This window comes from Prinia subflava, chromosome 4, assembly GCF_021018805.1.
Source record: "Prinia subflava isolate CZ2003 ecotype Zambia chromosome 4, Cam_Psub_1.2, whole genome shotgun sequence".
Taxonomy (NCBI): domain Eukaryota; kingdom Metazoa; phylum Chordata; class Aves; order Passeriformes; family Cisticolidae; genus Prinia; species Prinia subflava.
This window is the reverse complement of record NC_086250.1, coordinates 62,732,815-62,757,300: the sequence shown is the minus strand read 5'-3', so window position 1 is coordinate 62,757,300 and position 24,486 is coordinate 62,732,815. Positions and strand designations below refer to the sequence as shown.

Here is a 24,486-nt window from a genome sequence, read left to right as displayed (position 1 = left end):
TTCTTTTTTAATGAGTAGATCTGACATCTGTTTCAAGAAAGGGGTATAAAGATAGAGATTTGTTAGGTTCATGTAGATTTATGCAGACCCAATACTTGCTTGTTTGGGAGATCAAGAGCCTTAGTCCTGTGGGGTTCTCTTCCTCTGAGGACACAGCAAGGCTGGCAGGGCCAGTAGGACCTGCTCCCTATTAATACTGATCCTCAAGCTGCACTGTGTTTTCAGTTATCTGTACAGTGTCTGAGAACTTGACATTGAGCGAGTCCAATGCAGTCTTTAAGTTCTTCTGTCACGTAAACTAACTTACAGATTTGGAGCATCACTTGACAGCTCAAGGAGCCTTCAGAAGCAACCTCAACATTCAAATTGAACCCTTAGCATGTTTCAGTCTGAAGGGCCTCCTGAAACAAAAAACCTCCTTCCTGATGTGCAGCGGATGATATGGTTTATTTATTGCATGAAATATGCATTTTAAAGTCATTGTTTCATCCTGTGCCATCAGCCTTTGCCTGTCTTCCTAAAGCAAAAGAGACACTTGCAGAGTCCCTAAATGTAACCATCTGGTTTTTTCTGCTCTGACACCTTATAACCCAAAATCTGAATGCAGACCTACTCTGATGTTAGCATTATTTGGGCTTATTAGTATAGGATGAGAATCTGACTTGAACACTAGCATTGTTCTGCCTGAGTTCACCAGTATTTGTCCAAGAAGCCTCATGGTAGTGTTTCAAAATGGACAAAGGTAAAATACTTCAAGCCAAGTACTGAAGTAATTCTGTTTCCTTTCAGTCTTCAAGTGTATAGAAGAGAACACATGAGATGAACAGAAATTTTCTATACTAGACCTGCAAAAGCGTCCAAGAATCTGGCCGTTTATTGTTTTAATTTCCTTTTTTATTGCAGTCTTAGAGAAACAGAATTTTTTTACTAGCTTCCTGATTTAAAACCGTAAATCTCTCCATTATCTCTGCATCCTAGTTTAATACTGTCAAGCATGTTAAAAATAGAAAAAAGTAAATTGACTGCTGACATTTCTTATATGGTGTAAAATTTACTTACAGTATATTGGGCCTGTAGCATTAAATGAAGGAAATGGCACTGGGAGCTCACAGATCTAATATTTTATGGGGTATGCATCAAAATCTCAACAGAGAGAGCCAGGTGAAATTACAGGTGCATCCTTCTTGATAATGTTCATGTTTGAGACTCTTTTAATGGCTTTGTGCCATATGCAGACTGATATTGACCTTAACATGCACAGATAAAACGAGAAATGTGTAACTATTAATCCACACCTCAGTGGCTTGCCAAATTCTTTATTGTCCCATGATTTTAGCCCTCTAGTTTTCTCTTCTAATTAAGTAACGACTGTGAAAATGTAATAAATTCTGTGCAAAACAACTAAGCATAGTCCTGAACTACAGACTGTATTGATTTCAGTCCAGTAGATCATAGCCATGGGGACAATGTGCCTGAAGGTAACAAAGTGAACCTACAGCTCTTTCATCTCATTTTTGTCCCCTGATGTGACACCTTTCTGCTTCTGGGGATGCAGAATGAGCAATTTTAGTCCAGCTGTAATTGTCTGTTTTGTTCTGTGGCTCAGCAAACTGGGGTATTAGAGAAATGCAGCAGCAGTCTCTTCCCCAGAGGTTGAGGGCATTGTGTCTCTGCAGGCACAATGCATGATCTTGCTGGAGTACCCACCATCTGCCTGCCTGCAGCTCCTGGGAACAGGAGCATTTTATTTCCCTGTTGAAACATATTATGTAAGCACACATATTTTTCACTATCTAATTTTGCACAATACACAGTGTCTCTTTTGGTCATTTGCATTTTCCTGCAGTGCTAATTAAATCAGCATGAGGGGACACAGCTAACCAACTGAGACTGTCCCAGAATATAACAGCCTCTTCATGCATCCAGCAGCTGGTTCAGTGCTCCAAGACCAAGTGCTTTCTTTCATGCTAAAGTACCATTCTACACAAAAGGTACCTTTGATGGCATAAAGATGTTACTCGATTGGCTACACATACAGTAATTTTGAAGTGTTTGTTGAGTGGCATTAAAAAGACTTCATTTTTTTTTATTTTAAAAAATCAGTCCCATTTTTGTAGCTTTTTGAGACCAGGCTAATTTGAAGCTACATTGTGTTTGCGTGCTGGGGATCTATTTTTGTGTGACCCAGAGACATGGGCTCATGCAATCTGGCTGTGCCTAGAAGTGAAGAACCGTGTTGCACTGCTTAGAAAACTCTGTCAGCAGTAAGTACATGGCAATCGTTTGCTTTGTCATCTGCAAATCTCCATGTTGTATTCGGTGGTTATTTATTTGCTTTCGTTTCATCCTGCTGGCTTATCTCTGAGACAAGTACGAAGATTTTCCTTTCCATATGTGTAAAAAAGAGTGACTGTAGGAATTGTATCCTGAGTGGGAGTGACTCAGAGGCAGAATTAGAGAGAGCGTCTGCCCTGCCACATTGCAGCAGCCAGAACATCCAGACTCTGATGGTTCTGTTTGCCTTGATGAAATTTTTGTCACAGACAGACCACCAAATATAATGACCCAGAGTGTGACCCAGAGCAATAGTTCTCTCATGTGAAATGTTCTGGTACCTGGAGCTGAGTGCTTTTATGACAAATATGTTTAATTAACACCTAAGTAGGGTGTTAATTCCCTTTCAGTGGAATTGACAGTATGTATGGTCTTCTTGTAAATCTCTAAATATTACATCTGCTGCTAGTCTAGTTATATCTTGTTTGATTTGTTTTTAAGCCTAATAATGGCTTGTTCCACTAGTAGAGCAGAATTTGTTGCAGGTGACCTCAAGCACTCCAATGTCTTCACTCTCTTCTGCCTTGACAGAAATGCAGATTTCTTAGTGTGCAGGACTAATATCATCACTTCAGTGTTATCCTACTCCTGCACTTGGCTTGGGGACAGAGTGCCACTTGCTCAATTCCCAGCACGATTCGTTTTGGTTTTGTGTGCTGAGAAATTTCCTGCCTGTCCTGGTTAACTTGTGTGATAACTGTGAGGTGGTGCCCCTGTGGGCTGCAAGCTGAGAGGAACATCCCACAGAAACAAAATACAGAGGGTTGTGACACTTCACTGGTGCTGAGTATTGTAATGTTTAAAGAACTGGAGGATACCTTCTCAGCCTCAGGCTTATTTACATGTTTGTGTTGCTTTAATTTCCCATTGCTGCAAAATAGCTGCAAAGCATCTCCCCTTTTAATTTTTCTCAGCATTTTACTCTTGCTTTGACTTTGACTTGTGATATGAATGCCATGACACTTGATTCTATAAATAGCATTTTCAGGGAAGGAACACATTTGATAATATGTATGCAATTCAGTCTCAGAGATTATCAATACTTTTGTGAACTCTGAAAATTCAGATTATCTATTGCAAAACTGAGTTTGCAATTGACAAGTTTCTTGAGTACAAAGTTTGCAAAATGCTGTTGTGCTGTTTATAACTATCAGAAAACAAGAACGTAATGTATTATGGTAGTGATTTTTCATGGTACTTTATGAGTTCAGAGTGAGATGCTACAAAGACTTTAAAAAACTGGGCTGCCATGATTCAGATACCAACCTTAATCATATTTTTAAACTATTATTAGAACTCCTACAATGGTAACCTCTGTGAGCTTACTTCCCTCATAAATTGTGTATTACTGGGATTCTTTTACCCAGATTAATTTTTCTTTTTAAAAAGTGTCAGCAGATAATTCACAGCCTATTAATATGGCAATATTATTTCCAGAACTAAGGAAAATAAGTCTCTATCTCTAGCAATTAAAATTGTGCAGCTATGATTTAAGTAAAATACCTTTCAAATAATTCAAATCTGGTAAAATTATGCCACTATTCTAATTCAGTCTTTCATATTTTATTTAAATACATGTCAGACCTTAAAGTTCCATCACAGTTGTCTTCCACAAAGATAAAATGAAAAGTGTATTAGAGAAAAAGAATATTTGTGTCCCTAGTAGACGAACAGTTGTAGTGATGTATTAATGGAAAAAGAGTATTAAACAGAACAGTAACTTTTCCATTAAAGGTGAGGAGCAGTTTCTGTCTACTTTTGCAAGGAACTGGTTTTACCCATTGCAAAGCAAGGACAGGAGAATGTTTGTCCACTGGAAGAGAAATTTAATCATGTAAGTTCTGCTTTTGCTTGAATAATAGAACTTGTGACAGAATCTTCACGAAGACTGATGGTCTCTCCGTGTAGCTCCCAGCTCAGGGTTGTAGGGGCAGGTGGCCCAGGATGGAGCTCAGAGGGGGCTGCAGAGCCTCTGGATGTGGACAGCAGAGGTGGCTTCTGGTCCAAGTGAGATGTGTGTGACTGCTTCCTGAGGAGTATTGTCCAAGCAGACCCCTCTTCCAGGTGTTCTGGGCATCCACCAGCTGACCCCAAGAGAGCCTGCAGGCTTTCAGTGCTGGGTGAGTCACCCTTGAAGCACAGAGAATTGCACTGACAGTGAGGCATCATTTGTATCCAGCCAGAACAAACGACGTCCCCATTATCACCATTACTGTGTATTACAGATTAATGCTGCCTTTTTCAGAGAAGTCAATTTGTCCTTTTTTTCTAATGAACATGTCAGTAAGCAGCACATGGGTGTTTTTTTCCTTCCAAGTATACACATAAAAATATTTTGCTATAGTCTGATGAAAAAATTCTTACAGCTTTATGACATTTTTTCCTTAATAATTAAATTTTCCTGTTGGACATTTCTGACTTAATATAGATCTTCCCAGAATACAAAACATCTTCCTGGAAATATGTCCAACTCAAATAACAATTTAAACGTTTTTCTGAAGCTAAAACCAGCCTTACTAGTCTGCTGAAACGTTTTTAGTATGCAATAGTTAATCTCTGGTTAAACATATTCTCTGAGTTTTCATCTTTATGTGCCATCAGTTTTCAAAGACAGTTTGCCGTCAGAAGAATACCAATAAGATGTGTTATTTTCCTTTTCCAATTGACTTCCTGAAGTCAGTTTCTAGAACTTTCTTTGGGAGCTGTATCTGGGAGCTCAGTTACATAACAAACATTGGTGTTAGCAAATTTCAAACTCTGTTGTGGCACCCTTTAACCAAATAGAAGGAGATTTCCTGGAGTGGGAGCATCTGAATGCCAGGTAGTATTTGGCTGCTAGTAAAGGCTTCTGTAAACATGTACAAATTTCAAGAGAAACCTTGTGCAAATATTGCTGGCTTCTATATGACTGCACAGGTTGAGTGTGGGTTTTGACATTCTCATTTTGTAAGTAAATGTATAATCTCTTACAATTTTATGTTTGTCAAAAACATCTGTAAACATAATTATTTGCCTTGTAGCAAGTCTTGTAGGAACAATATGAGTCTTTTAAATATCTCAGTAGCTTTAAAGTAGTCATTAAAGTTTTTGTGCAAGTTAAAAATCAAATCATTGATAAACTGGAGGCATCTACAAACAGCTGGTTCATAATTAGCTTTAGCACGTTTGCAAAACTGGAATAAAAGGCAGTTCATGTCAAGACAGGCTTTGTAGAGAACAGCAGCATTATTTGAATATCGCTTTATTTATGCACCTATTAACTGGAAAACCAAATAAAAGATGAGTACTCTAAAAGCAAAGTGCCCCAAACTGTCCTCTCTATTACAGGAATGATAGCTGGACATTTTTTTACCAGCCAGTTAAATCATGGCATTTCCCAGCAGCTTCAGTCTAGAACTGTGCTGAGCAGTAAATCAACAGAGGAAAACGAAACAACATACCTTTAAATAGAAAAGTTACAAAATTATTTTACTGGGTAAATTTCCATTTTTTGAGGTTGACTTGGGGTAACTTTGAGATTAGAAGGGCCAGGTTGCATGCTGCTAGCACCCTCTGGAAGGTGCTCCAGCTGGCTTTGCAATGGAAAACTCTCTGTAGCCATGAGGAGTGGAGCTCTATATTGCAGTAAGAGCTGAAGTTCAGCAATCTGAGGTAAAGTACAAAATGCAGATGTGTTTGGCTCAGTTGATTCTCCTGCTGACACAGCCTCTCTGTATCATTACAAACCACATTTTTGCTTCCAGCACAGTGCACACTCGCATCTTCACATTTCAAACAGAGGCTTGGGGCTAGCCACAAAAACTAAGAAAATAAATCCAGGGAATGATATGCTTTTACAGTGTTCTTAGAATCAGTCTTCCCCTGTGGTGCTGGTCTCATTTGTGGCTGCTCCAGGGTATCCTGTTTATCTGGTCCTCAGACTACCCCAGAAGGCACAACAAAGGCAGGTGTAACTCAGTGGTGAATTGAACCCAGGGTGTCCTTAGGCAGCGAGGACTCCTCTGTTCCCAGAAACAAGGTGGAAACTTTCTCCACTGTGAAGATCAAAGAGTGTGCGAACCTCAGCCTGTCACTTGGTCTGACGAGAGCAGGTGGAATATATCATCTGTAGAGATCAGGGAATTACATATTTGTAAAGAGACCTACATCCAAATATGAATTCTAATAATGTAGAAGATCAGTCATTGGCTAGAATTTATTGCAGATTTTTTTAATACAGTCTGTATGTAGTGCCATCCCCATGAAGTTTGACTTGGAAGTCCTACAATCCTGTATTTTAAAATTTTGAATTCAAAATGCTAGAAGGAAGAAATCAAAGGATAAAGCTAAGGATGCAAATCTAAGTGTTATAAGTATGATGCATGTATGATATATAATTTAAAAGATCCATAAGCAAAAAGGTTAGTAATATAATCCATACCCAAGGAGAAAGACCACAAAATAGCAGGCTATGAAAGAGAAGGCCATTTTCCATCAATAAATTAGATCTTGAAATGTTTTTGATTGTATATAGCACATAGAAGAATATCAAGATCTAATTTTTTTTCCAAAACCTTGAAATTTGTTTAGATCTCCATTAAAATATCACAGAATACAATTTATTGATGTAGCCCCAAATATGAAAGAAATCAATTTTCTCTTTGAGGGTTTTCTTGCATGATTCCTTCTTGATTCCTTGTTGATTCTCACACACGTTCCACAGAGCTGCTAGCTCAAAGGTTTGAGGCTCTGCAGGTAAGTCACATGGCAGACTTGGCTGAAGGTAGTGGTGAAAGGCAGGCAGAAGTGCAAAGATGATGCACAGTTTAATGTAGGGATAGAAGGGCTTTAAAACAGAATGTGTGATCTTCAGCTGGTGACTGGTAGTGTAATAAATGCTTCTCATAATTCACTAAAGTGTTTTTTTTTTACTGTTATGGTGTTACATTTTACGTGGAGACCTGAAGGAATATCCCGTGTTGAATATGCCCATTATATCATGGCTAGTGAAATGCCAACATCATCTTTATACTACTCTGAGCACTTGATAGGTTTGTTGAGAATAATTTCCCTTAAATAACAGCCTTAGCTACAGGCTGTATTTTAATAACGAATCCTTATAAAATCCAACCAAGAGTTTTCATATTACTTGAAATTTTCATATTCGCTCTTAAAAGTGATTTTTCTGTTTAACTGTTGCCAGTTAAAGAAACTATTAAAGTAAATAATACTGACACATAAGTTTTAAATGCCTGAGATCTTTATTAATCAAGCACTAAAATAAGACATATTTCATTTGTTTAAAAAGTATATTTTTTACTACAAACAGAAGGAAATCATATGAGTACTGGTAATCATATTTTTTTCTATTAATGAAGGCTTTCTAAAGGATATTTTTTTGAAGTTTATTACAATAAAATATCACTGAACTTGTGAGAGGGAAAAAGGAATTGTCATTCTCTTCCAAAAGGATCACCTGGGGAAAAACCTGGGGATACAGCAGGAAATTTTGGTTTATGCTTAATATCTGTCAGGGTGTAAGATAGAGGGAGTGTTTGGTAGATGTGGCTGACATTTCTCAGAGCTGTGTGGTGCCCATCCCTCACTGCTGCTCATTGCTGATTTTTGTGCATCAGCCTGGATGTGTGTGGGTCTGGAGAACAGGACAGGAAGAGGAGAATTATAGGTCACCTCACATTAGGTTGTATATGACAGAATGAAAAAAATGATAGAGATGTTTAAAGATAAGTGGTCATGGTATCACTGAAATGATTGGGATGACTAAGATGGGTTCTATAGGGTAATTTCAGGCATTCTGGATTCTTACTGGACCATTTAAAAAGACATTCAGAAATGAGCAATTAGACCATGCACACAGCTTTTTACCTGTGATGACTATGATTTTCTTGATATATTATAGAGAGAGTCACAACAAAATACTCTTGCACTCACCTTCCTGGATAAAAGAATTTTTTATCTCATTGGTAGAGAAAAAAACTAATAAATCAGATATTCCTGATATGGCTGATTTATTGAGTTTAGGTCATCATTTAAGCTACTTATAATAAAGGTCAATTATCTGGGAACAGTGAAGGATAAAATAATCTAGCAGGTATCAAATTGTGCATATTCTACTGAAGAGGTGCAGAAGAAACTTGAGCTGCTGTCAGATGGCCATGGACCCACCCAGTGGTATGGATATAAAGTTCCAGGTACATCTGAACAAATCATTTGGATGAGACTCTCCAGTAGAATACTTCTGCTGAAGCTGGTGAAAGCCAGGTCATTTAAGGCATTTGATTTTGCCAAATATATGGCTTAGGTTTAGAGTCAGAAGTAGAAGCTTGTTAAAAACAAAGGGAGAGCCAATCTGATTGAGCAGTAGAAGAGAGGGGGTAGTTTATACTGAAAGTTTATGGGCTTGTCTGCTGTCACAGAGTAACAGTACTAAGACATTTCCTTTAGTTTCCCCAGATGCAGATCGTGTACAGATGCAAATATGGATCTAAAGGTCTTGCTTGCACATAGATATTTCTAACCAGGAGTATTTATAGAAGCCAGGGAAATTGAAATCTTTTAAATTTTAATCCCAGCAAATAAAATGTCTAAGGCAAATTATTTGCAGATGAGATGCAATTGATTTTACTGTTAAAAAATCCAAATAATTTACCACACCACATTATGGGAAGTCAGTTCAATAAAAGATTATGATACAAGATGAGCAAGTGCTAATGGGTGAATACTCAGAAGTGTTTGTTGAAAGTTTGCTCCAATAAAAATGTGGTAAGGGTAAAACAAATTATTTAGAGCTACTATTGCAGGAACAAGAGGGATGTTCTTGTTTAGATGTTCTTCATGGAAAATATAATGGAAGTGTAGAGTCCAGCTGGAGCATCAGTGAGTTACCGCATAGGACATTACAAAAAACCTGCTAGAATATTTAGAATTAGAGAAAATTATAAACCTTTATTCCTGCCATTTTCTTGGAAATGGCTATTATCTTCAGGTTTGAATCTTCTAATGAGCTAGAAACTATTCAGTACCCTTTTGTCTGTGTGTTCTTTATTGTACTTCTTTTCTGATTGGAATTTTCTACTAGATTTTATAAAGACAAGCAAACATGAGAGAAATGCATTAGAACACTGTAAAAAGTTATACATTGTTCATTAAACTCATAAGTATAACATGAAAACAGAGGAGGTTTTAGTTCAGCCAAGTGTGTCTTATTTTATAATGTCTGGAATCAACTTCAGTCGTGGTTATGAGTTTTCTGTCATGATTGGTAGCTGTACCTAAACCACACATACATTATGCAAGAGATCATTACTGGAAGTATTTAATTCACATCCTATGTTTCTCAGCTAGCAAAGGAAAGGGATTCATTGGAGTGAAATGAAACTGAAACAGAGCACAGGCCTCAAGCCAGCAAAATGAAAAAGAGAAAAAAAACCAACATAAAAGCACTGCATGGCTGCAAGCCAGTGAATGCTCCATCATGCAGTTGTCAGCCTCCTCCTGTGGCAGTGGCCAAAGAACCCTTTAAATTACGGTCTCTGGGTTGGGTTCCCATAGCTTGAGCTGTATTTTACCTCTGACACACACCAGTGCTTCCTGCTGCTGTCACATGCAGTGAGCAGGACGTGGCCTGGGGGAGCTCCTTCCCTCTGAGCTTGAGAGCCACAGGGCAGTGCCGGGGGATTTGTGGGATGGCACGATGGGCACCCGTGGGCCCTGAGCACCATCCCGAACTCCTCCACTGCAGGCAGCCTGGGAAGAAGGGAAAAGAAGAGGGTTAGGGTCATGTCAGGAATTTTTCAGCATCTCAGTAATTTTCAGTGTTCTACAAAAAGAGAAAATAAATGGAAGTTGAATTCTACAGAAACCAAGTCAGTTACTTGTCTAACTGGGCTGGATAGGACCATTAAATAGTAGTTACTGACTGTAAAAATGCTTTTCCCCTGTCTCTTTTTCTATGAACTTGCTGTCAATCTCACTGTTCTTTGCCTCTAAAGTAAACCAAATGATAATATTGTCAGCCTTTCAGAGGACATAGTCCTATTATTATTATTCATGTTATTCTTGATTTATATAGTCTGTAAACACAAACTGTAATTCACTGCTGCTGAATCAAGGCTGGTTTACATATTTGCAACTCACTATAGTTTTCTTGCAAAAAGTCTTATGGACCCATAACTGCACATGCAAGATGTTGTTCTGATTGTACTTCAAAAGCATCAGGCTGCTTTAAAGCTCAGGTACTATAAATACCACAAAAACACGTCTGGAATCAATATGCTTTTAAAAACATCAGGTAAAACTTTTTAGGGGAGAAAAGCAGAAGAATGACAATTGAAAGGATGAACTAAAAATATACTGTATCTATTTTTCAGGGCTCTAGAACTATTTTATTTTTTGCAAATTCGTGGAGGAAAAAGTCATTGTTTTACCAGATTAAAAATAAAAAAGGTAGTTTATGCCCAGAGAATTGAAAAACATTAATTAGTTCACACAACAGAATGACTTCTGAAGCAGAAAATTTGTAATTATACATACATTGACTGTAGTTAATCTGACTGCTCTTTAAAATCAACAAAACTCTATAGTATATACTCAGATATTAGGAAAAAATTATATTGTTTCCATTGCATTTGAAAGATGCTAAGTTTTATTTCCTCTGCACCATGATTTTATTTCTGTTTATTTTTGTTAGAAACTTGCTTTTGAATTGCATGCAACAAATGCAAGGCTGTAGGCATGTCTTCCTGTAAATAAACATTTGTATATCTAGTTTGGAATATGCAATTTGCCAAAAATATCAGGTGACTTTTTTTATAAAGTGCTTAGGAGGTTTTAGTACATTCATTACACATCTTGAACAAAATGAACTAAATTAACTAAATGGCTGTGTTTGACACAAGAGGCTGTAAATAAAAAATGCACTTTGAGGGTCAGAAATCTGTGTAGGTTCCTAAACTTACTAATGTTATAAGTTGAATGATTCGTGTTTGTGTCAGTGGGCAGGCTACAGCTGTTGTTCTTGAACTGGCATTTTCTCAGGCTGCCAAAAAGCATCAGCATCACTGGGCATGTTCTGTATATTAGAGTGAGTAGAGCAAGAGCTGCAGGACCTTCACTGTCTGCAGCCGATCACGAAGGACAGCAGACTCAGAGAATTCCTCTACAGCCTCCTCGGACATCTCACAAGAAATCAGCAGTAAGGATGGTCTCATCTGCAAACTGAACCTATTGCAAGAAACAGGGTTAGTGGTACAAAGCAGTAGATCAATTAGAGCTTGGGGATCCTGGAAGAACTGAGATCCATATGGAAATTCTCAGCCTCAGGGGACCAAGCATACAGGTATTTTGTGTCTTATGAGCTGGGGTGCTTTTTTCCTCCTTCATTTGATTATGAAAGTGTGCGGCATTTTTTGCCTTTAGCTAAAGAAGAGAGAAATTATTTATAAGCTTTTTATAAACCTGGAACAAAAGGTTTTGAAGTTACTGACAAAGAGCAGCAGTAATAACATTATGGACTTATAAAAGGCAGATAAATAAGAATAGCTGTAAGAAGAAATATATTTTAATTTATAACTCTTTGTGCTCTGTAGTGACTTTCATATAATTAGGTAGGGATATTATGTGTTCCTATTTACAGGAAAATCTTTATATAGTCAAAGTCAATAAGACTTTTGGCAGAGGGTTCAATAGCAAAGGCCATTTGAAAAAATGTTTTAGGGTTGTATGTGTGAAGCAACAAGTTAGGGATCTATCTACTTGCAATTTTTCGTTTTGGGAATATATGTCAAAACTCAATGTACTAATGATTTTCTATATTTTTCCTATGTAAAAATTTCAGAGAGAGAAGAAATTGAGTTATTTATAGACTTCTTCATAACTATAAATGTGATCCCTATTCAAGGTTAAAAGAAATGGGGAGGAACTATATTGGGAAATGCTTATAAATCATGTCGGATTAGATTTATAGATATCCTTTCACAGTGGAACATGATACACCAGTCAGTGGCTAAACAGTAGTTTAAATTGTTTTGTCCTAAAGTTATAGTGAAAGTGGCAAATACAAGGTTTTTTACTCAGTTTTTTCCACATTTTCATTGCTTTGCTGAAATGTTGTAATGGTATTTTTGGTGGTGGACATAGAATATGAACCCTTGTTTTTGGTAGTGTCTCTTTCAATTGTAAGTTCTATCAAAAATAAATAAAACAAAACATATAACATTTATATGTTTGCTAAGTACAGCCACATTTTATTCTGGTAACACATGGACTAAAATCACTTAACACTGCAGAGATTTTTGGTTTAATAAGAAATGGCAAATTGGTACAAGGTCATGTACATAAAAACATGTAATAATACATATTATACCTAGCATGTAAACATAATAACATCTAATACTTTATTATTTAGATACATATGTAGGTAGTTGTATAAAAGCAATATGTTCAAGTTTTGTGCAGAAAGAAATTTGACAGCTCCGTCTATATTCTTATATGTATTTTCTGAACTGTACAGACTTAGCTAGTTATTTGTCATGAACTGTTTTTAACCTTTACAATTATCAATAGTAAAAAAAATACTATAGCAACCACATGCTTTAACCAGAAAGCTCTGTGTACTTTTGTTCTCCATCATGACAGAAACGTGAAGGAAAATGAGCCACAAAGTCTTCAAAAGTGATTCATTGCCTCCATCAAACCAATATAATTTTAAATTGTCCTTTCATTTGTCTTTTCCCTGACAGGAGGCATTGTTGATAAGGACCTTCGTCACTACCTCAATCTACGGTTCCAGAAAGGTTCAGTGGACCATGAGCTCCAGCAGATCATAAGAGACAATCTCTACCTCCGCACAGTGCCATGTAAGTAGGGTGGAGATGGACAAACCTGGCTTTTCAGTGGCAATAGACTGTCTGGGGGAGTGCTGCTGAGGCCCTTGGCAATGCATGAAGAGGTGGTCTGTGCATAAAACAGCCTTCCTGTAAATAGAGTTGTGGCTTGGTTTTAGTCTTACACATTACTGCTGAGAAATTCAGCTGTGCAATGCTGATGTTTTTGTGGTGTTTTCAAAATTGTAATTTCATAAAGTCTGGCTCTAGAATAATAATAATCTTATTTCTTCTGTAGTTTTAGAAAGCACAAATTTAAAGAGAAAGAAACAATTTTCTGGGCTGGTTCAGTGGATGTCCAACAGAGAGAGTTTGACCTGCCTCATGTTTCACATATCCATTATGTAACAATGCTACTGGATTTAGAAAGCAATAGGGCAACAGAAGAAATGTATAAACTAGATTTTGTTTGAAAGCAACAGGCATGGCAATGAAAGTTATTACTGTCTTGCATATGTGTTTGTTGCCAAAGAAGTCAATATTCAAAATATTCTGAAACTGCTAAAATAATTTTTGTTGCATTGACAATATTCATCTATTTCAACAGCAGACATGAAATTAAGCAGAGTCACGTAAGCCATGTCCAAATGTCATGGCCATGCTTTCAGAACAGATCTACTTGGCTGACAGACAGTATATCATTTAAAAAAGACTGAAGTTCCATTATTCTTCCCTCATAAAATAATTGCTTAGCAGACATAAAATAGGTCTTCTGGGGTTTTTTTTGCAAAAAAGGGGTGCACTTTTGAATTTACAGGCTTGACACTGGAATGATTGGCAGTGGAAGGTACACTGAATAAGTGGCTGTGCTATTTATATGGTAATGGGTGGATGCTCTTTGAAAGCTGAGTTGTTGTGAATGCTACTGTATGTTTTTTCTTTCCTAATATTAAAGAATGAAGCTTTGAAAAGCTCCCCCTAAAAAATAAATTCCTAATTTCTAACATTTCATTTGCAACTGATCAGAAAGGAAGGTAGAGAAAAACATTTAAAAGTTATTACCTGTATGGAGAAAACAAAAAATGTTATATTTATGTGACACTTATTATGAGAATTAGGTTTGTCTGAAAATGCTGAGAAATATCACAGCTGAAGTGGAAATGCAAGCACAAAAAAGTTTTGAGACTAAATCCCACTTCCAAGGATGCCTGGGAGCATCATTAGCCTTAGGGTATCCTTATTATAACCCCAGTCAATGCTCATTAGGGCTACAGGTCCAGAAGAAGAAGGAAAATACAACAATATTGCAACTGCTGCACACACATTGTGTATGACAGACACTATCTGTCAGCAATGTGGGCACAATGAGTATTTTTGAGGTTGTTTTGTTTTCATTCAAGGCAATAATAAAGTGTTCTCGTGTCAAGTAAAATACAGTACTCACAGAAGCAAATTCATCATCCAAAATGAAACACTACAACCACAAAGACTGCAATTTGGAATCTATAAACATTACAACATTTTCTTTCTGCTGCAGCTTCTCTATCTTCTGTGTCACTTTAGGTGGTTAAATTCTTAGGTCATTGTTGTATTATATAGTGAGTGTATTTGACTGAGTAAAAACTATATTTTGAAAAATACTATAATGTTGCAGATGGCAGATGCTGATTTGCCAGGTAAGCTGGTATGCTCTTGGAAAGTGGGGGACTCTTTTCATTAGTAGTGGTAGGGAAAAAACAAATAAAAAAACTCCATAGTACCTAACTGGTATATTTTCCTCAAAATGTTCTTGAAAATTCTATGAAAGTAATCCTTCTTAAAAGTGGGTATTTAAAATAAAAGAAAGTATCAAGTGCAGACAGGATGATATGTGGTTAGCTAAAGGATTTTTCATAATCAGTCAAATAAAAAGGATACCATCACATAGGTTGCAACCCAAATTTCCTCTAAATCATAATTGTGGGGAATTTTTTTTTAATGCAATTTTACTCTTTCCCCAGAATTCATGCCTAGAAGGGAAAATGTTCTCAACTGTTTTCTTATTTTCATATATCTTACCTAATTTTTGAATCACAAACTTACCTTTCAAGAGCATTGGTATTCAGAATCTTCTACTCTGGGCAGTATTTTGTTTTTAAGCTCTGTGCATAGTCTACGCGTGTTGGTTGGGTGTCCTAACACTGTCAGTATACAGTGGTAATGTTTAACTGGCTGTACCACTGCCCACAAGTTCACTTAATGAGTGCACCTAACCATGAACTTATTACAGATCTTGCCACAGATGCCAACAGCAAAAGCAGCTCTCAGTTTTTTCAAATTCCTCTGCAGAAAAATAGAGAGGGAAACCCAGACGTAGGCAGCATAGACTTAATTTCCAGTGACAAGGTTGTAACACAAAGAGAACAAAACAAATTGAAAAATTGGTGACAACATTTTCCTTTCAAAAATGTGTCTACAATCTTTGCTGTTACAGAGGCATAATTGCCAGTAAAACCATGAGAAGGTTTGTAGAGAGTCCTTGACCTTGACTTTTTCTGTTCTTTGCTTTCTGTTCACACTGGCAGCACTGGCCCCTGCAGTGCAGTGGGAGTGACTTTGGGTTTCTCAGCCATCTGCGTTAGATTAATTCATCATTCACTTGCATTGAATGAGTGAGTATTCTCTGTGAAACCATGAAGCAGAGAACTAATCCATACCTGTTTTAAATCAGGATAAGTCAACTCAAGTTAGACAACTGAACTAGTATTTACTAGAAAGTAGATAAGGTTGGGCCTTGGACTCAACCCTGGCAGTATTTAAAGCCAGGCTGGATAAGGCTTTCAACAACCAGCTCTAGTGGGAGGTGTCCCAGCCCATGGGAGAGGGTTTGGGACCAGATGGTCCTTAGGGACTCTTCCAAGCCCTTAACATTCTATGACTCTATGACTCTAGGTAAGACTTTGAATTGTCTGTTATACAAGTGTACATCCCTGTGAACACCAAAGAATAGATGGGCCAGAATCACATGACGTGAGGATAATGGGTCAGTTCTGCCCTCAGAAATTGTAGCCCCTGGTAATTGGATGAATTGGTTGGGCTCATGATCCTTACATTTCTCTATTTTTGCCAATGCAGTGCCCCTTTCTACTAAATTAGAAATGACCATGTAACCCTGAGAGTCAAATGCTGCCTTCCATAAGTGTCGCAGTTCTCAGTGCCATATGAAACTGATTTTCCCTGCATTGCCAAACAGGAGGGATATATATTATCTCAGGGCAGGATGGACAGTTGTATTTACAGCAGTCAAGACACAGCTGTTAACAAAGCAGTTTTAGGGGAAAGAAAAGTTCCTCATTTTCCAGTTTCAGAAGACCTAGCTGAAGTTCGTGTCATGCATTTTCTTCCCCTTTTCCTGTTGTGTATAATTTCAGCACTTTTCATATCCTAAACTTACTCCTGAAGATATTTAGGAGCACTATTGTGGTTGTCCTGCAATACAGAAAAGCAAGAAGAGAAGCTCATTGATATCCTTTGGGATGTAACCTCAGTTTGACAGTAGCTTGCATGAGTTGGTCTATCCTGCTGCACCGTAGGAGGATGCAGCCCATGAATGCTTTCTTCACAGTGAAAATGGGGAAAAATAGCTTTAAAAACATTATGGGGATGAGGAATCTTCCTTCCTAGTCTTTGAGTTTAGGAAAAAGGAATGATGTAAGAATAGAGAGACTGGGTATGTGGATCAGCCTTACAGCACTGGATATTGAAGTATTACCATTAGCACAGAAATTGGAAGAAGGATGTTTTATTCAAGACACTAATCAGCAGCATAGGAAAAAAAAAAGTTTGTAACTGAGCCATATACTGTATATGAGGGACCAGGGACAAGAAATGGAATCATTATGAGCAGCAGTTCCCCACACACCAAATCACAGTAACAAATCCTCCTTTTTCTCAGCTTGCCTGTTGATGCCATAGGTGTGCTGTGTTAGGTGAATATAATTAACATTGCACTGCAAATATGACACCTATGAACACCTAAATAGTCATTTAAGTCACTTCAGCTGTGGCTTAATTTTTTTCCATCTTCTGTGAATATTTAGATTTAGGCCATTTTGAGTCAATATAAATAAGACACTCATTTTCAAATATAGTTTTGTTCTATTATATTTTGTTTTAGTCTGGTCTATATATAAATTTAACCCACATGCTGCAATACTGTCTGTGTACTGTTGAAATGTTATATCTTACAGCATGCTTTTGTTTGTTGTTTAGTCCTCTTCCCAGAAGAAAAAGTATATGCAGTGATACTTTCTTTTTTTCCTGGGTGTTTGTTTTATTTATCATATATAGTAAACCTGGAGCCATTAGCTTATATTCTGGTGACACTAAAGTCAATAAAATGTGTTTATACTTGAGGCTGCAAGGGAATTCACACTTTCAGACCTGAAGAAATCTCCATCTCGAAAACAGTGCAAAACAAACAAGGTCTTTCCCTCTGTCAGAGAACTGTAATATATTGGCAAATCTTATTCATTCATAATCTACTTCATGGTATCTATCAGAAATAAAGAACTTCTGGGAGTGTGTAAGACTTTCCTCTCCCAATGATAGATGTTATCATAGTTTGTATTTCTTCTAATACTTTTATTTTGGTCACAATAATTAGTAAATACTAAATTAAATCCCCATTACATACTTAGGTTATCATATGAGGTTTCTAATTTCCAAGCTGAGGAAAGATTGCAGAATTCAAGTGGGCAATAATTGTGTATTGGTTGAGAGTGGCCCAGACTCAGAAGCTCCCTGTGCATAGTTCTGCTGCTCTGGATAAGGTTGTGAGGTATACCTGACTAATCCATATTTGGACAGATATGAAGACTTGAAAGTTTTTTTCTGAAAAATACTTTTTGACTTCTTTTAAAAAGTATATAGCCAAGAAAATTCAAAGGGAAATGTGTGAAGCAGACTTGCCAATAGCATATTTTTCTTACAAGTTTGTTCATGTCAAAAGTATCTTACAAGAGGTATTGTCAGTGAAAGAGCTGCCAGTTTGACATCATATGGAGCTATTGCTAGGATAAAATAACCTGTGCTTAGCATACCATACTGCCAAGAAATGTCTGCATCACTGGAAATAGCAGTACCTAACTTTAATGACTACTTTATTCTTCCAGTGTTAGCTATTGCTTAGACTTTGATGGTTCAGAATACAGCAATGCAGAGCTCTTAAAAATGTTCCTGTTGTTGTGTATCTCATGGAGCACATATCCAAAGTGTACTTAAAGTGAAATCATCAGCATCTCAAGCAAAATCAGGTAATTATGTGAGATGAGGGCCCTACTGTGCTGGTTGCAGCACAGCCACGTGTACCAGAAGATGAGAAAGACATCACTGCTTTCAGTAACTGGCAGCCTAGATAGAAAATAACAGCTGACAAAAAATCACAGAGCACCAACAATGCCTGGTTGTCCTGCATGAGGTGGAGTGGTGGTTAAACTGTTGCCTGTGGACTTTGCTTTCTTTTCCACTGCTGCATTCACTATTCCTAATTACCCACTGAAAATGCACATGGGACTTGTTTTTCTGAGGACACTGGGAATGCTGGTCAAAAGAGTTTGGCTCATACATCTTTGTATTGACTTTTCATGTTATTTTATGAGTCCTATTGCCTGTTTCAGAGCAGGGTAGTAAAGGTTGGAATCAGCACTTGTGCTTCTTCTCCATCAGTTTGTACAGAGCATTGCCTGTGCTCAGAGCATCTTCAGGCTGCAGGCACTGCATTGCCTTCAGCAGGAAGTGGATAAAAATAAAACCAGGGAAAAAACAACTTTTAAAATTTATTTATCAAAGTGAACCATAATTTTTATTAAGGGTTAGGGTAAACAGATGTCCAAACTATATCTGCAAATAACAACACCAATGGAAAATACTATACTGTCTGTTAGCTATGGGAGAGAAAATGTATATAATTTCTGTCTTTTTTCCTCAGAAATTTCTCAGTTCTACATACTGGGGACATCAGCTTTCAGGTATTCAGTGACTAAGTACTCACCTTAAAATAACATGTATGCAAAGAAAATAAATACAGCTCAAGAAGAAGGGGGGAAGGAATGTGTCTGTTGTGGTATAATTGCAGTAGGAAGTGACAACAATTGTGACAAAATGGAGAACAGTAGTTGTGTATCATGTCTGATATTGCAACTTAAATGTTCCATAAGGTTGTATGAAGGCATTAGGATGCTTTCATTGGCTTTACAGTTCCAACAGTTCTGTTTCTCAGAGATCTTTTCATCCAAATCACATCTGCAAGACTCCAAGACTGATAATTCTGTCCCCTGCTCCCATTTTTCCCACTCCTTTATTCCCTCATTTCTGCCTTTTTAAATAGCCTGCTTTTCCCCCATTTTAAAAACCAAATCATTCAAAATTAGTATTTTTTTAAATAAAATAGTGCCAATATAAATTATTTTTCTAACAGGTAATCGGATGCCCTGCCAGCTGGAAAGTTGATACAATATCACTAAAGTCTAAACTAAAAGTTTTAGCAGTGAAAAAATGGATAAGAATATGTTCTGAAATTGCAAACCCAATCTTTCTAAAGCAGTTTTCCTACAAAAGAGTACCACATATCTCCCTTAACTGATGTTAGCTGGCATGTGATTTAAAGACTAATATCAAGCATCTTGGGTTGCTCATCACATCTGTCTGGAATTATTTATATGTGATATAGTACATGCATAATTCCAGACTTGAGTTTAGTTACAAGAATTGTGCTGGTTGTCCCCAGGAATCAATATGTGTTTATTTAAACTTTGGGGAGGCTCTCTAGTGTGGCAAAATAGATTCTCTTATTCATGTGATATCAAAAGCATAAAGGATAGTGGCAGTTTTAAATGAATTTTTATGATAGTCCTAATTTTATTGACTACTAGAGCAAACTAGAAGGGCAGTAGCATGAATCTGATGAAGCACTTTGCCTCAGCAGAACAAGAATAGCAAACAATAGAAGAGGCCACAAATAACTTACTTCACAAGTACAAGTCAAAGTTCTTGAGTAGCCTAAAGCAGCTTGAAGTTTGTGTAGAGGCTGTATCTCCCAATGACAGAAAGCTTTTTTAAGCCTGGAAGGTCTTAGACATACTACTGACCTTTCTCCTTAAATAACCAAAGTATCTCAGAAATTTAGGAATTACAAATATGAGGAACAATACTTGCATCATTGTAGAATGTAAGCATTCCTATGACTTCAAAAGCATATTTTATTTCCTACGTGACCTTTCCAAATTACCTTTTGATGTTAAAAGATTTTTAAATATATCCTCTAGATAAATTTAGCCTCCATCTGTAGTCAAATAGGACAAATTTGATTTCTTTCTTAAGGTAAGCTGAGATACTCTAAATATCTGTGTTTTTTCTCAGTCTGGAAAAGATAAACTGCCAGGGACAATGGATAATCTTTACTTGGTGATTTTTTATTGAAGAACAACTAAACAATGAACATGGAACACCAACAGCTGTCTTTAGAAATTCAGAACAATATCAACAACAACAGAAGAGTTGTGTAAAAGAATATTTTGAATTGACCAGTAGTTTAATAAATCCTTTTGAGAAGAAAAAACATTAGAGAATGAAAATTACAGAGGTGGTCTAACACCTGAAGAGGTGCTTAAGACCTGAAGAGTGAATAAAACTTTGGTTTCATCAATAGGGGTGAGTTTAATTTATAATTTACTGGCTGAAAAACTTTCCTTTTCTGCAAGTCTTTTTTTTTATTTTCCTGTATCCTGAGGATACTGCTGTCCTGATTTTGACCCATGACAGTTTGTCAAAACTTTATATTTCTCCTTTATCTCCAGGTTTTGATTCTACCTAATCCATTTTTCTTTTTCTAATGTATTACTGTTATTAACACATCAACCTCTTGACTAGCTATCAATCTATTATGGATTATTCAAATAATTCTGTCAAATTTATTTCATTGAGTCTGAATAGAGAAACTTTCTTACTGTGGAGATGGCAGAAATACATTTTTGTTAGAAAAATATAATTAGAATAATGCAGAGGTTCCAGACCTCTGTATTTCAAATGAAAGCAGATATCTGGATTTAAATGCAGAACAGTGTTGTAATTTTAGCTTTTAAATTCTTGTCTTTGAATTTTAAAAGCTTACATGGAGATATATTACAGGGTCTAGAAAACACTATGCTTTTCAATTAAGAAACCAGTTATTTCAATAATAAATTTTGCAATAAATTACATTTGCTATTATTTTATCAATGTATCTTTGTTAAAACTAATCACTAGTACCTGTTATGCGTTGCTAAGATATTTTCACATTGCTCATAAAAAAAATGGATCATTTTGTATGTATGACAGCACAAAATTCACTCTAGGCTGCTGAAGGTGCGGTCTCCACATGTGTTGTAGTGGCCTTTAGCTAGTGACAAAATGCACACCAGCACTCACTTTAACTCATCCCTAATTTCTGATTCTGTTTGTGATTTTGTCTGGTTATTGAGCTTTCTTTTTCAACTTGGTACTGCTGTGATTTCTTCAGCTCATATTGGTACTGACTTGACCAGTTATTTCATTTGGCATTCATTAATACAGAGAAACCCGGAAATATCTTCTTTTTTTTTAATAAGCTTTAAATCAAAACCATTCTACCTGTTCTTGCAAAAATTGATTTTTTTTTCTGCACTAGAATCTGTGGAGCCCTTCCTGATTGCAGGTGTATCAGAAATCTTGCGGTAAAGCTAAGCCCTGTTAAAGATTCATTCATTTCACAGAACACCTCATTTAATTGGGAAATACACATTGCATTGTACTCCTTCTTAGAACACAGAGAACAGACTGTCATTTCATTACCTTTAATTCACTGAGAATTGTATGCTATGGGGGCACTCAAAATGGTGATTTGGCAAGATTTCCTTTCTTACCTAAAAGTAGAAGTCACTTTTATATACAATATCCTCGTAGTAGCAGCATCTATAAATTTTTTTTCTTGTTCCCTTAGAGATGTCCTGCTTTGACTTTCACTAAAAGGCTGAGTGGTTCTGAGCCTCTGCACGTTGTTGGCTCCATGTTTCTAAACCCTGGCGGACTCTGCTCAGAAAGCTCGTGCTTTGGTGTCTGACTCCAAGCCTTCCATAACTGGTCTAAAGCTAAGACTTCAGGCTGTAGGTTTTACACAGGTTAAAGAAGGTGGCTTTAACCAAAGCTGATGCTTAGAGCATGAACCTTTGTAACTTTAGTTCATACAATAAGCAAGGCCCATTTGCAAATATATTGCAAGGTTTGTCCTCTAGATGGGCTAGTGCAGCCACCTTCTCAAGAGTAGGAGAAAAATCAGGCTGGTTTCATATTTCTCTCTTCTGAGTCCTGTGAGGACATGGTGAAAGGTACAGCTGAGTAGTGACTCATTCGACTGTTCAGGGTTTCATTCAAGGAATATGTGAAATGTGACGCTCCCCATCAATTACCAAAGACAAAGATTATTCCCCCTTGTGTGTCATGTAAATGAGGCTAGTTGTAATGTGTATTATCTAATCTTTCGTTTATCATTGTATACTTCAAAAACAATGATTATTTCCTATAAAGCTTCAAAACTTGCCATGAGATCATCAGTCACTTTTATCTACAATGCAAATGCATCTGTACTTGTATTAAGAGTTGGGCACCAACAAACTATTATTTAAATACACAGTTAAAATTGCACTGACTGAGAAACATGGCACTTGGAGCCAGAAACAATTTAGTAATCTGGACTGTAAACTGTCAGAGAATAGTGGTTGTTCTGTTTTTGTACTTTAAAATGCAATGTCCTGCTGGAAAGTGATGAATTTTGGACAAAATCCTTTCTTTCATCATTTTCACAAAAAGAGAGCATCTAATCACTCCTGTCATTATCCTCGATTTGCATTGCCCAGCTCTGGCATGTCTGGTAGGCTTTTGCAGGGAGCTTTAATTTTCAGAGTCTTCTGAGTAAGATACAGGGTTATTTCTGTCCTGGATCAGAACTGTTCAGTCTGAACTGGAGAAATCAAGTGGAAAAAAACCCAGGACATTTGAGGAATTCAGTAGTGACCTTGCTTCCACTAGCTTACACATTTAAAAAAAAATATTAGAAGTCCACGTGGCACTGTGTTTCTAAGAGCATTTTTCCCTACACAGTTGAGGAAAGTAACCAAGCTCTAAGTTTTGAAAAATTTATTTCTGTTACATAATTCCTACTATATTTAAATTATTTTAAAATTCTGAAAAAGCAATAAAGTCTAAAAGAAAAGAGAAGGCTTCTGTAAGATGCAATTATATTGTCTTTTGTCCCTCTTTATTAAGTGTGGAAGATTTAAGCAACAATAATAAACAGGAGAAAATGTTAGTTCTTGTATAATCTTCCATTAGCATCATAAAAGAGAATTCTGAATAAAGATTAAAAGTTTATTTTTTAAAAAGAAAAAGCCTTCCAATAAAAGTTCTCTCTTCTACAAAACAAAGAGGCTTGAAAGATGAAAATAAAGGAAAATGAAAAAGCAAAGCAGAAGAATTTGTTCAACAAGGGGCAGTGATGGAATCTGCACGAGGGATGGGGCAATCTTGGATGTACAGACAGACGGGAATGAGGTGACACAGAAAGGGACCTAGGGTCCTGCTTGATGCAAACTTGATCATGAATCAGCTCATTAGTCACTGCACCCTTCTGATGGTAATTTTGACTGAGTTTGGAAACATGGAGGGTTGCTGAGGGTGTGTGTTTAACTGCATTATGGGCAGAGGGCAGATCATGCTTTCACAGGAAGGCAGAAGCTTTCCTGACTCGGGCAAGAGCTTCCTGAGGAGCACAGCATCATTGCCGGTGTTAAGAACACTCTGTGTCATAAACTGCTATATGAAGTGCAATAACTGGGGTTTTTTGTCTGCTTTGGGAATGTCTGTGCTCATGAACTGTTACCAAAGACTAGGCAGAAGTTTTAAGAATTTTAAGAGGATAATGAAGGTTTTGGAGAGACAGTAAGCTCTGACCAAAAAATGCGCCTCCTATCCTCCCATGGAGTGACACCTCACAGGTCTCAAGGTTTATGACAGTATAAATGAGGCAGTTGTCTGTGAACCCATTTGGGTGGTGGAGGGAATACCAAAGGTAACTGTAGAAGGTAAATTTATAAACATCTGTGTGATAAATTGAAAGCTTCCTACAGTTTCCTGACTTTTGTTAATACTCAATCTGAAACCAGATCATTGTTTTAGACTGAAGTCTAAAACAATGACTCATTTTTAGTCCAGTTAAAAATGTACATGCAGTACAAAAGAAGAGACTCTGTATTTCATTTCTTGAAGTTTTTCTGATGTG

The 24,486-nt window shown here is 36.9% G+C and overlaps 1 protein-coding gene across 13 annotated transcripts in view; it reads left to right on the top strand.

Moving 5' to 3' along the window:
* The window catches only part of MAGI2 (membrane associated guanylate kinase, WW and PDZ domain containing 2), a 703,046-nt gene that overhangs the window by 195,361 nt on the left and 483,199 nt on the right, over positions 1 to 24,486 (top strand). For all 13 annotated transcript variants that reach the window (XM_063396964.1, XM_063396963.1, XM_063396971.1 and 10 more), the window contains exon 2: positions 13,074 to 13,190. In XM_063396964.1, the coding sequence (XP_063253034.1) occupies positions 13,074 to 13,190 (117 nt within the window). The remainder of the gene's footprint in view (positions 1 to 13,073; positions 13,191 to 24,486) is intronic.